Source organism: Lethenteron reissneri, unplaced genomic scaffold (assembly GCF_015708825.2).
Source record: "Lethenteron reissneri isolate LAM-NWPU_2019-01 unplaced genomic scaffold, ASM1570882v1 scaffold_646, whole genome shotgun sequence".
Classification (NCBI taxonomy): domain Eukaryota; kingdom Metazoa; phylum Chordata; class Hyperoartia; order Petromyzontiformes; family Petromyzontidae; genus Lethenteron; species Lethenteron reissneri.
In genome coordinates this window covers 9,442-22,064 of record NW_026892168.1, presented here as the reverse complement: position 1 = coordinate 22,064, position 12,623 = coordinate 9,442, and the positions used below count along the sequence as shown (strand labels likewise).

At 50.8% G+C, this 12,623-nt stretch overlaps 1 protein-coding gene across 1 annotated transcript; it reads left to right on the top strand.

Annotated features, from left to right (window-relative positions):
* The first annotated feature begins 1,366 nt into the window (after positions 1 to 1,366).
* On the top strand, positions 1,367 to 9,977 carry LOC133340030 (gap junction gamma-1 protein-like). The gene is made up of 4 exons (XM_061548115.1): positions 1,367 to 1,668; positions 1,836 to 2,312; positions 6,517 to 6,663; positions 8,091 to 9,977. Exons 1-4 carry the CDS (start codon positions 1,367 to 1,369, stop codon positions 8,281 to 8,283), a joined length of 1,119 nt encoding a protein of 372 aa, XP_061404099.1. The 3' UTR covers positions 8,284 to 9,977.
* Positions 9,978 to 12,623: the final 2,646 nt, after the last annotated feature.

The window sequence follows — 12,623 nt, the reverse complement described above, 5'->3', positions numbered from 1 at the left end:
GTGCAGCGAGTATTCACAGTAGGGGGCACAGTTGTTGCATCGGCCAGCCATCTGTCAGCCAACCCATGGTAGGTGCCTTGGGTTGACTGCCGAATGGCTGTTGTTGTTGTGAGCGTGTGGACACAACGCTGAGCGAACTCAACTTACGTTACCAAGGTGTCAACCCCTCACTGGGCTGCTGTGTAGCTCTTTGCAGAAGCGACCTGCTTGCCACCACCCCTGGTAGAGCCACACACCAAGTCGTGGCTTATGCGGAACATTTATAGCGAGGGAGAAAGCGAGCTCACTCTGGTACAGGGACTCTTCGACTTACGAACGAGTTAGGTTCCAGAGGTTCTGTGTGTAAGTCCAACTTGACTCCTGTCGATCCAAACGTGGTCTACGGCATGTACACCACACACAGAGAATAGCCTTAAAAGTCGTATAATCTCATGTAGACGTAGATTCCATTGGTTCTTCACGTTCTGCAGATGTAGATGCCACTGGTTCTTCACGTTCTGTAGATGTAGATGCAACTGGTTCTTCACGTTCTGTAGATGTAGATGCCACTGGTTCTTCACGTTCTGTAGATGTAGATGTCATTGGTTCTTCACGTTCTGTAGATGTAGATGCCACTGGTTCTTCACGTTCTGTAGATGTAGATGCAACTGGTTCTTCACGTTCTGTAGATGTAGATGCCACTGGTTCTTCACGTTCTGTAGATGTAGATGTCATTGGTTCTTCACGTTCTGTAGATGTAGATGCCACTGGTTCTTCACGTTTTGCAGATGTAGATGCCATTGGTTCTTCACGTTCTGCAGATGTATATGCCACTGGTTCTTCACGTTCTGTAGATGTAGATGCCACTGGTTCTTCACGTTCTGCACATGTAGATGCCACTGGTTCTTCACGTTCTATAGATGTAGATGCCACTGGTTCTTCACGTTCTATAGATGTAGATGCCACTGGTTCTTCACGTTCTGTAGATGTAGATGCCACTGGTTCTTCACGTTCTATAGATGTAGATGCCACTGGTTCTTCACGTTCTATAGATGTAGATGCCACTGGTTCTTCACGTTCTATAGATGTAGATGCCACTGGTTCTTCACGTTCTGTAGATGTAGATGCCACTGGTTCTTCACGTTCTGTAGATGTAGATGCCACTGGTTCTTCACGTTCTATAGATGTAGATGCCACCACTGTCATCTATTGTGCGTGGAGGTTGAACTTACGACTCGTTCCAAACGGGCAACTGGACAAATGGGACAGGTCTTTTAATTATCTCTAAAAGTCCTGAAGTTGAATGTGTATAAGTACAGTAGTGCCCGTACAAACTCGGGTGAATGTTTCCCCGCAGCGGCGTCGCTGCTTCTGACCGGCGATCACGATGAGCTGGGGCTACCTGACGCAGCTGCTGGATGAGGTTCACCGACACTCCACATTCTTGAGCAAGCTGTGGATCACCATCTTCCTCATCTTCCGCATCGTTCTCACGACGGTCGCCGGAGAATCGATCTACTACGATGAGCAGGGCCAGTTCACGTGCAACACGGCGCAGCCCGGCTGCGAGAACGTCTGTTATGACAGCTTCGCACCGCTCTCCCATGTCCGCTTTTGGGTGTTCCAGATCATCGTCGTTGCCACGCCCACCATCCTGTACCTCGGATTCGCTGTACATCGCATCACCAGGTCCGCAGGTCCCCGGAGGGAGTTTTCACAGTGGGGGGGGGGGGGGGGGGGGGGGGCTACGGTGGAAATTTGAATGGCTTCTCACAGTTTGAAATTGTTTTAAAAATGTTTAGTATTTGGTTGCACCGTCGATTTGGTCCCCTTGACGCCGCTCTCTGTCGTGGTAGGATCGAGTACGAGCGAGACGAACGAACCAAGCGAACCGGCGGCTCCGACCGCATGGTTGAATGCACGGAGAAAGAGGAGGAGGTGGAAGAGGAGGTGGAATGGGAGGTGGAGGAGGGTGAAGAAGACGGCAAGGAGAAGCGACGGCAAGGCAACGAGCGGTGGAGGATTAAGACTGACGGCCTGATGGTAGCCTACACCCTCCAGCTGCTCGCCCGCACGCTGGCCGAGATTGGCTTCCTGCTGGGGCAATACCTGCTCTACGGCTTTGAGGTGGCCCCACGCTTTCAGTGCGTCCGCGACCCCTGCCCGAATCGTGTCGACTGCTTCGTGTCGCGCCCCACGGAGAAGACCATCTTCCTTTTGGTCATGTACACGGTCGCCGGTCTCAGCCTCCTGCTGGAACTGTCCGAGATTTGCTACTTGGGGTTGGGCGCCCTCCACGACTCGCTGAGCGGGAGGTGCTGGCTGCAGAGCAGGTGGGGGGCCTCGCCAGCTAAGCGGTTGGCCACGGTCGGCTACGCGGATGGAGGGGGGGCGCACCACAAATTAAATATGTAACTAATAAGCTTGTGCCGGAGGCCCCGGGGGGACAGGCGTCTATGACGTCTCCTGGCCAAACCCAAACTGGCGGAGCCAGGAGATTGAATCTTCACCCTTGGAGCTCCTCCAGAAACAACGAAAAACCACTTCGTGTGGCCACGTGGAATGTTCGAACGCTCACTGCGGAGGAGAGGCTGCCACTCCTCTGTCGGGAGCTGGACCGGTACCGCCTGGATCTCTGTGGCATTCAGGAGGTCTGGGGGACTGGTTCTGGCTCCTGCCACCATGAGGGGTGGACAGTCCTCTACTCGGGGCAGGAGACTGCCAAACAACAAGGTGTGGCTCTTCTTCTGAACAAAAGAATGAAAGGGGCGTGGGAGCGGGACGGTGAAGAGTGGGAAGCTGTAAGCCCTAGGCTACATTGGGCTCGCTTTCCCATCAACCGTGGTGGTCGTGGTTACTTATGCCCCCACCGAAGACGAACATCCGTGGAGGGATGCAGGCAAAGCCGATGAGCCAGATGCCTTCTATGACCTCCTGTCACAGGTGCTGGCTAAAGTGGCCACTCGGGACAGAGTCATCTTGTTGGGTGACTTGAATGCCCGAGTTGGTCAGGATACTGGCACCTGGTCTGGAGTGATTGGAGGGCATGGGTCAGATCAGCTCAATAACACTGGTAGGAGGCTGCTAGATTTTTGTGCAGCCCATGGGCTTGTAATTACCAACACGCTCTTCCGGCATTGGCGCATCCACACAACATCATGGATGCATGCCGGGTCCAAGCAAGAACATCTGCTGGACTACATAGTGACGGACCAGCGGATGCGAGCCCATGTCCTTGACACCAGGACCTACTGTGGAGCTGATCTGTCCTCTGACTAGTCATCTGTAAGATGCGCCTGCCATTCTTCCACTCCGGTGGTTGGGTGCACACCCAGGACCCCATTCCAACCTAAAGTGGCCTGGTCTCAGTTAGCTGATGAAAGTTGGCATCGTCCCCCACTCTTTCTGATGTCGAGGGTAAATGGGCGAGGTTTAGGACTGTGACTCATGCAGCTGCAATGGCTGCTTTGGGTAGGCGGTCAAGACCTCCCCAGAGACCCTGGCTGACAGAGGAGGTGTTCAGGATAGTTGAGAAAAATCGACAGGCCCACTCTCATCGGCTACAGCATCCCACGTCAGAGAATGAGGAGGTTTACCGCAGCCTTCGCTCGGAGGTTCGGAGAGCTATAAGGCGCTGCAAGGATGGGTGGTGGTCGCGGGTTGCTGAGGAGATGGAGTCTGCCTCAGTGGCCCGCGATTACAAATCACTATTTAACTCCATCAAAAAATTAACCTGCAGCGCCACACCGATTACCATAATTAGGGGAAAAAACGGTGATCCAATCTCCGACCCCCAGGAACAGGTTTGCAGATTTGCTGAGCATTTATGTAAGGTCCTGGGGGAGGGGAAATCCCTCAGCCAGGAAAACATCATGGCACAAAGTGGGGATGACCCTGCTGATGCTGCGGTGCCTCAAATATTGGAAGAAGTCACCCTCTGTGAGTGACTGGCTGAGGTGCCATCTGTTGAGGAAGTACTGAAGGCGATCTGGAGTCTGAGACCAGAAAAGGCACCGGGCAGAGATGATCTCCCAACCGAAATGCTGAGGGAGGGTGGCGTTTGTGCACAGACTGCCTTATATGACATCATAACAACAACAGTCTGGACCACTGGACGGGTTCCGCAGGATCGGAAGGATGCCCTGGTGGTCCCCCTCTTTAAGAAGGGGGACCGCACAGATTGTAACAACTACAGGGGCATCTCACTCCTCAGTGTGCCTGGAAAGGTCCTGGCAAGGATTATTCAACATCGCCTTGCCAGGCACGCTGAGGAGAGGCTTGCGGAGCCCCAATGCGGTTTCAGGAAAGGGCGGTCCTGCACAGATGCCATATTTTCTGTCCGTCTGCTACAGCAGAGGAGTAGGGAATTCTAACAAGACCTACATCTCTGCTTTATTGAACTGGTCAAGGCCTATGATACCATCAGTTGGCCTGTGCTCTGGGTTCTTCTTCGTGCTTTCGGAGTCCCTGACCCTCTGCTCACGATCATTAAGGACCTTCATGATGGTGAGCGGGCCCAGGTAAAACTACATGGCCGGGAGTCAGAGCCATTCCCTGTACACCTTGGGGTGCCACATGGATGTCCTCTGGCTCCCACATTATTTAACATATATTTTGACCACGTGGTTCGTGAAGCCTTCAGCAGCTGTACCGGGGGAATTTCCATCTGGTACAGATATAATGGGAGGCTGATTGATGCCCGGGTGCGATCAAGGGATGGCTCCCTATTGGTCAACCACGTTATGTATGCCGATGATTTTGTAATAGCTGCTCATTCAGAGGAGGAGTTGGAGATGCTGCTGCTGAGACTGGAGTGTGCATCTAAGAGGTGGGTCCTTACCATCAGCCCCACCAAAACTAAGCACCTGCCTGGGTATTTTGTACCATCAGACACTCCACCCACACAACTCCCAATCGGTGATGGGGCAGTTGTGGAGAAAGTGGAGAGTTACCCATACCTGGGCAGTGTGCTTATGACCGGCTCCAGTTTAACAGCAGAGGTCTCACTCCGAATCAGTCGAGTGGCAATATCTTTTCATCAGTTTCGTAACGCTGTGTGGAAGCTACCTGGTCTGTCGCTCCGCACGAAGCTTCAGTTCTTCTCGGCCACGGTCATTCCGTCCCTTCTCTACGCTTGCGAAACGTGGACCCCCCTAATGGAGCATCTTTGCCAGTTAGAAACATTTAGGCTGGCCTGCTTAGGATCCATCCACTGGTCATGTAGCCCGCATGCCCAGCCACCGCATGCCGAAACAGCTTTTGTTCAGCCGGATCGAGGGGACTAAATGGGCGCGACATGGGCTAGAGAAGAGATGGAGTGATGTGGTACAGGAGGACGTGGAGCTGAGTGGACTTGCCGATGACCGGTACCAGCGGTGTCAAGATCGGCCTCTGCGGAGGAGGCTCGTGAAGGACGCTACTGGGCAGTTGGAGGCAGTCGCCCTCCAACAACAACGGAGGGCGGAGGAGCGACGCTCACAACAACGAGCGGAGCGCCGGGTGGCTAAAGCACAGCAAGTTGGCACAGTAGGGGGCACAGGTGGTGCATCAGCCAGTCATCTCAGTCAGTCGACCCGTGGCACCTGCTGGGTCTGCCCCGTGACCTCCTGCCAGCAGGCGTTCGACACTTCACGTGATCTCAAGGTGCACATGGCCTGGCACAAGCATCGTGGTGATGTCACCGCCACTTAGTGGCGAATGGCGGTTGTTGTTGTATAGTGTTGCCAGGTGTGTAGCAGTGTAGTGTATAGTGTTGCCAGGTATGTGGTAGTGTAGTGTATAGTGTAGTGTGTAGTGTATAGTGTAGTGTATTTGTTTACAGCTATGAGAGTGGTTCCGTCAGCTTCCCAACCGCTATGTATATAGATGTTGTGTATAGTTTATAGTGTGGTGTATAGTGTAGTGTGATGTGTTCACAGCTATGTATATAGATGTTGTGTATAGTTTATAGTGTAGTGTGATGTGTTCACAGCAATGTATATAGATGTGTGTGTATAGTTTATAGTGTAGTGTATAGTGTAGTGTGATGTGTTCACAGCAATGTATATAGATGTGTGTGTGTGTGTTCACAGCAATGTATATAGATGTGTGTGTGTGTGTTCACAGCTATCTATATAGATGTGTGTGTATAGTGTAGTGTATAGTGTGTGTGTTCACAGCTGTGTATATAGATGTGTGTGTGTGTGTGTTCACAGCTGTGTATATAGATATGTGTGTGTGTGTGTTCACAGCTGTGTATATAGATATGTGTGTGTGTGTGTTCACAGCTGTGTATATAGATGTGTGTATAGTGTAGTGTATAGTGTATGTGTTCACAGCTGTGTATATAGATGTGTGTATAGTGTAGTGTATAGTGTGTGTGTTCACAGCTGTGTATATAGATGTGTGTATAGTGTAGTGTATAGTGTATGTGTTCACAGCTGTGTATATAGATGTGTGTATAGTGTAGTGTATAGTGTATGTGTTCACAGCTGTGTATATAGATGTGTGTGTGTGTGTGTTCACAGCTATCTATATAGATGTGTGTGTGTGATGTAGGTCCGCGGAGGGCAAACAGGCGGCCCACACGACGCTGGAGGCTTCCAGGGTGAAGGTGGCGGTGGCCCGGGGCAGTCGTCGAGCGTCGCTGGCGCCCCCGGGTTACCACTCGGTGCTGGGGGCCTCCTCTGACGGGAACGGCACCGGGTGAGTTTCGCGAGGAACGCTCACACCGCTCCTCACACATTACGGCGTTGACTATTATTATTATTCATAATCAAGGTTTTTGGGTTTAGATCGCATTATCCACTATACACTACACACTATACACTACACACTATACACTACACTATACACTACACACTATACACTACACACTATACACTACACACTATACACTACACACTATACACTACACACTATACACTACACACTATACACTACACTCTACACTACACACTATACACTACACTATACACTACACTATACACTACACTATACTACACACTATACACTACACACTATACACTACACACTATACACTACACTATCCACTATACACTATACACTACACTATACACTACACTATACACTACACTATACACTACACTACTATACACTACTATACACTACACTATACACTACACTATACACTACACACTATACACTACACACTATACACTAGACACTATACACTACACACTATACACTACACACTATACACTACACTATACACTACACACTATACACTACACACTATACACTACACACTATACACTACACACTATACACTACACGACACTATACACTACACTATACACTACACACTATACACTACACACTATACACTACACACTACACTATACACTACACACTATACACTACACACTATACACTACACACTATACACTACACTATACACTACACACTATACACTACACACTATACACTACACACTATACACTACACACTATACACTACACGACACTATACACTACACGACACTATACACTACACACTATACACTACACACTATACACTACACACTATACACTACACTATACACTACACACTATACACTACACACTATACACGACACTATACACGACACTATACACTACACACTATACACTACACACTATACACTACACTATACACTACACTACACACTATACACTACACACTATACACTACACACTATACACTACACACTATACACTACACACTATACACTACACTATCCACTATACACTACACTACACACTATACACTACACTATACACTACACACTATACACTACACTACACACTATACACTACACACTATACACTATACACTACACACTATACACTACACTACACACTATACACTACACACTATACACTACACTATACACTACACTACACACTATACACTACACTATACACTACACACTATACACTACACACTATACACTATACACTACACACTATACACTACACACTATACACTACACACTATACACTACACACTACACTATACACTGCACTATACATTATACACGCAATATAACCCATACACATCCTCTACCATGGAGAGTGTATATTTATTGTTGTTAATGAAAACACTCCTCTTGAAATTCGACTCGTTTCCAGGGTGGCAGATCCCGGCGAGCCGGACCCCCCCACGGCAGTTCCAGCAGCAGCGACGATGTCGCCGCGGGAATTGCGTCAGCTCCGTGACGAGTTGCGGGGACTTGAGACGGAGCTGCGGGCGACGCCGAGGCCCCGCCAGGAGCCCCCCGGGCAGAGCGCCGGCGGCGGCACCGGCCGCACGGCTTGGGTTTAGCGCGAGCGAGTGTCACCGTCGCGGCGACCGTCTGTGCTCTTTGTGAAGATCCGAGCGGCGGAGCGCGGGCACCCCGCTCACGCGGCGCACGCGACGGTGTGGGGGGCACGTCGGCACCCAGCCTCGTAGCTCGGGGCATTCGGCTCTGCTGGGTTTGTAACCCCCAGAGTACTGAGAGCAGAGGTCGCAAACGGGGTTTGATTCCTTACCCGATACCCGTACCCGGCCGGGTATCGGGTAGGGTACGGGTACCCGATTGCGACCTCTGAGATGAAGCCATGTTGCAGGCGCGGGTGGGTTGATTCTAGGAACTTGAATTGTGAGAAGAGACAGGACGTTGGAAAATGAGTGACAAACGGTGACTCACCAGTGACTCACGGCTTAACCGTATCCGTACCCGGCCGCACCAGGGTCGCAAACGGCTACCCGTGCCCGGCCGGGTACGGGTAGCCGGGTATCGGGTAGGGTACGGGTATCGGGTACCCGGTTGCGACCTCTGATTGAGAGTCCAATCTCCTTAAAACGCGTTTTTTGTGGCATCGTGGCTTTCGCATTGAGCCAACGTATAAATGCACGAATCGGGGGAGATTTTGATTTAAAGAAACCCACATTTTTATGTTTCTTTAGCTAACTTCTTAATTTGCGTGAGTTTCTGTTTTCATTTTTTCGTTAAATTTCCTCACTCCATCGGTGGATCGGAGGGCCTGAGTTTAGCGGGCGCACGTCGTTATTATACCATAACAGCCGGCTCCCATTTATATTGACAAAACAAACGGCATTTAAGATTTTGGCTATGCGGTTTGTGAACAGCTGTGGCCAAATCTGAACATCAGGTGACGCGGTGTTGTATATATTGTTTTTCTGAAAAGTATAAAATGAAATTGGGAAATCATGTTTAGATATCTCGCGGATAAGAAGAGTCACGCGGTATTCTCATCCTCTTGTTGGCGAGGTTATCTGTCATTTTGCTCCTTTTAGCTGGAAGGTAAAGATTCGCAGATGGCCCCACAGATAATAAGATCAGCAGCTCTATTGGTGTTCCCCCGTGTCACAGCGGATCACAGCAGTTCTGCATGAATTTTGCGCAGTGTTTGAAAGTTAACCTGGTAACATTCTAAAGAGTTTGTGTCGTTGTAGATATCTCATGATGTCATGTAATTCCATCTCAGTGTAATTAACCCAACGTGACAAGTTGCTATGAGATGTTGACTACCTCGCCTGGTCTACAGGAGGTCGTGGGTTCGATCTCTCTCTCATCATCATCACGGTGGCTATGAGATGTTGACCACCTCGCCTGGTCTACAGGGGGTCGTGGGTTCGATCTCTCTCTCTCATCATCATCACAGTGGCTATGAGATGTTGACTACCTCGCCTGGTCTACAGGAGGTCGTGGGTTCGATCTCTCTCTCATCATCATCACAGTGGCTATGAGATGTTGACCACCTCGCCTGGTCTACAGGAGATCATGGGTTCGATCTCTCTCTCATCATCATCACGGTGGCTATGAGATGTTGACTACCTCGCCTGGTCTACAGGAGGTCGTGGGTTAGATCTCTCTCATCATCATCACGGTGGCTATGAGATGTTGACCACCTCGCCTGGTCTACAGGAGGTCGTGGGTTCGATCTCTCATCATCACGGTGGCTATGAGATGTTGACTACCTCGCCTGGTCTACAGGAGGTCGTGGGTTCGATCTCTCTCATCATCATCACGGTGGCTATGAGATGTTGACCACCTCGCCTGGTCTACAGGAGGTCATGGGTTCGATCTCTCATCATCATCATCACGGTGGCTATGAGATGTTGACCACCTCGCCTGGTCTACAGGAGGTCGTGGGTTCGATCTCTCTCTCATCATCATCACGGTGGCTATGAGATGTTGACTACCTCGCCTGGTCTACAGGAGGTTGTGGGTTCGATCTCTCTCATCATCATCACGGTGGCTATGAGATGTTGACCACCTCGCCTGGTCTACAGGAGGTCGTGGGTTCGATCTCTCATCATCATCATCACGGTGGCTATGAGATGTTGACCACCTCGCCTGGTCTACAGGAGGTCGTGGGTTCGATCTCTCTCTCATCATCACCACGGTGGCTATGAGATGTTGACTACCTCGCCTGGTCTACAGGAGGCCGTGGGTTCGATCTCTCTCTCATCATCACGGTGTCTATGAGATGTTGACCACCTCGCCTGGTCTACAGGAGGCCGTGGGTTCGATCTCTCTCTCTCATCATCACGGTGGCTATGAGATGTTGACCACCTCGCCTGGTCTACAGGAGGTCGTGGGTTCGATCTCTCTCTCATCATCATCACGGTGGCTATGAGACGTTGACCACCTCGCCTGGTCTACAGGAGGTCGTGGGTTCGATCTCTCTCCCATCATCACGGTGGCTATGAGATGTTGACTACCTCGCCTGGTCTACAGGAGGTCGTGGGTTCGATCTCTCTCTCATCATCATCACGGTGGCTATGAGATGTTGACCACCTCGCCTGGTCTACAGGAGGTCGTGGGTTCGATCTCTCTCTCATCATCACAGTGGCTATGAGATGTTGACTACCTCGCCTGATCTACAGGACGTCGTGGGTTCGATCTCTCTCTCATCATCATCACGGTGGCTATGAGACGTTGACCACCTCGCCTGGTCTACAGGACGTCGTGGGTTCGATCTCTCTCATCATCATCACGGTGGCTATGAGATGTTGACTCCCTCGCCTGGTCTACAGGAGGTCGTGGGTTCGATCTCTCTCTCATCATCATCACGGTGGCTATGAGACGTTGACTACCTCGCCTGGTCTACAGGAGGTCGTGGGTTCGATCTCTCTCATCATCATCACGGTGGCTATGAGATGTTGACTACCTCGCCTGGTCTACAGGAGGTCGTGGGTTCGATCTCTCTCATCATCACGGTGGCTATGAGATGTTGACCACCTCGCCTGGTCTACAGGACGTCGTGGGTTCGATCTCTCTCATCATCATCACGGTGGCTATGAGACGTTGACTACCTCGCCTGGTATACAGGAGGTCGTGGGTTCGATCTCTTTCTCATCATCATCACGGTGGCTATGAGATGTTGACCACCTCGCCTGGTCTACAGGAGGTCGTGGGTTCGATCTCTCTCTCATCATCATCACGGTGGCTATGAGATGTTGACCACCTCGCCTGGTCTACAGGAGGTCGTGGGTTCGATCTCTCTCTCATCATCATCACGGTGGCTATGAGATGTTGACTACCTCGCCTGGTCTACAGGAGGTCGTGGGTTCGATCTCTCTCTCATCATCATCACGGTGGCTATGAGATGTTGACTACCTCGCCTGGTCTACAGGAGGCCGTGGGTTCGATCTCTCTCTCATCATCACGGTGGCTATGAGATGTTGACCACCTCGCCTGGTATACAGGAGGTCGTGGGTTCGATCTCTCTCTCATCATCACCACGGTGGCTATGAGATGTTGACCACCTCGCCTGGTCTACAGGAGGTCGTGGGTTCGATCTCTCTCTCATAATCACGGTGGCTATGAGATGTTGACTACCTCGCCTGGTCTACAGGAGGTCGTGGGTTCGATCTCTCTCATCATCATCACGGTGGCTATGAGATGTTGACTACCTCGCCTATTCTACAGGAGGTCGTGGGTTCGATCTCTCTCATCATCATCATCACGGTGGCTATGAGATGTTGACCACCTCGCCTGGTCTACAGGAGGTCGTGGGTTCGATCTCTCTCTCATCATCATCACGGTGGCTATGAGATGTTGACTACCTCGCCTAGTCTACAGGAGGTCGTGGGTTCGATCTCTCTCATCATCATCACGGTGGCTATGAGATGTTGACTACCTCGCCTGGTCTACAGGAGGTCGTGGGTTCGATCTCTCTCTCATCATCATCACGGTGGCTATGAGATGTTGACTACCTCGCCTGGTCTACAGGAGGTCGTGGGTTCGATCTCTCTCTCATCATCATCACGGTGGCTATGAGATGTTGACCACCTCGCCTGGTCTACAGGAGGTCGTGGGTTCGATCCCGACCCTGACCACAACAACCACCACAACAACCACAACCACCACAACAACCGCCATAACCACCACAACCACTACAACTACCACTACAACCACCACAACAACCACCACAACAACCACCACAACAACCACCACAACAACTACCACAACAACCACCACTACAACCACCACAACCACAACAACCACCACAACAACCACCACTACAACCACCACCACAACCACCACCACAAAAACCACCACAACCACCACCAGAACCACAACCACCACAACAACCACAACAACCCCCTACTCACAGCACTTGCCCCTACAGCCTGTGAGAGGCTACACG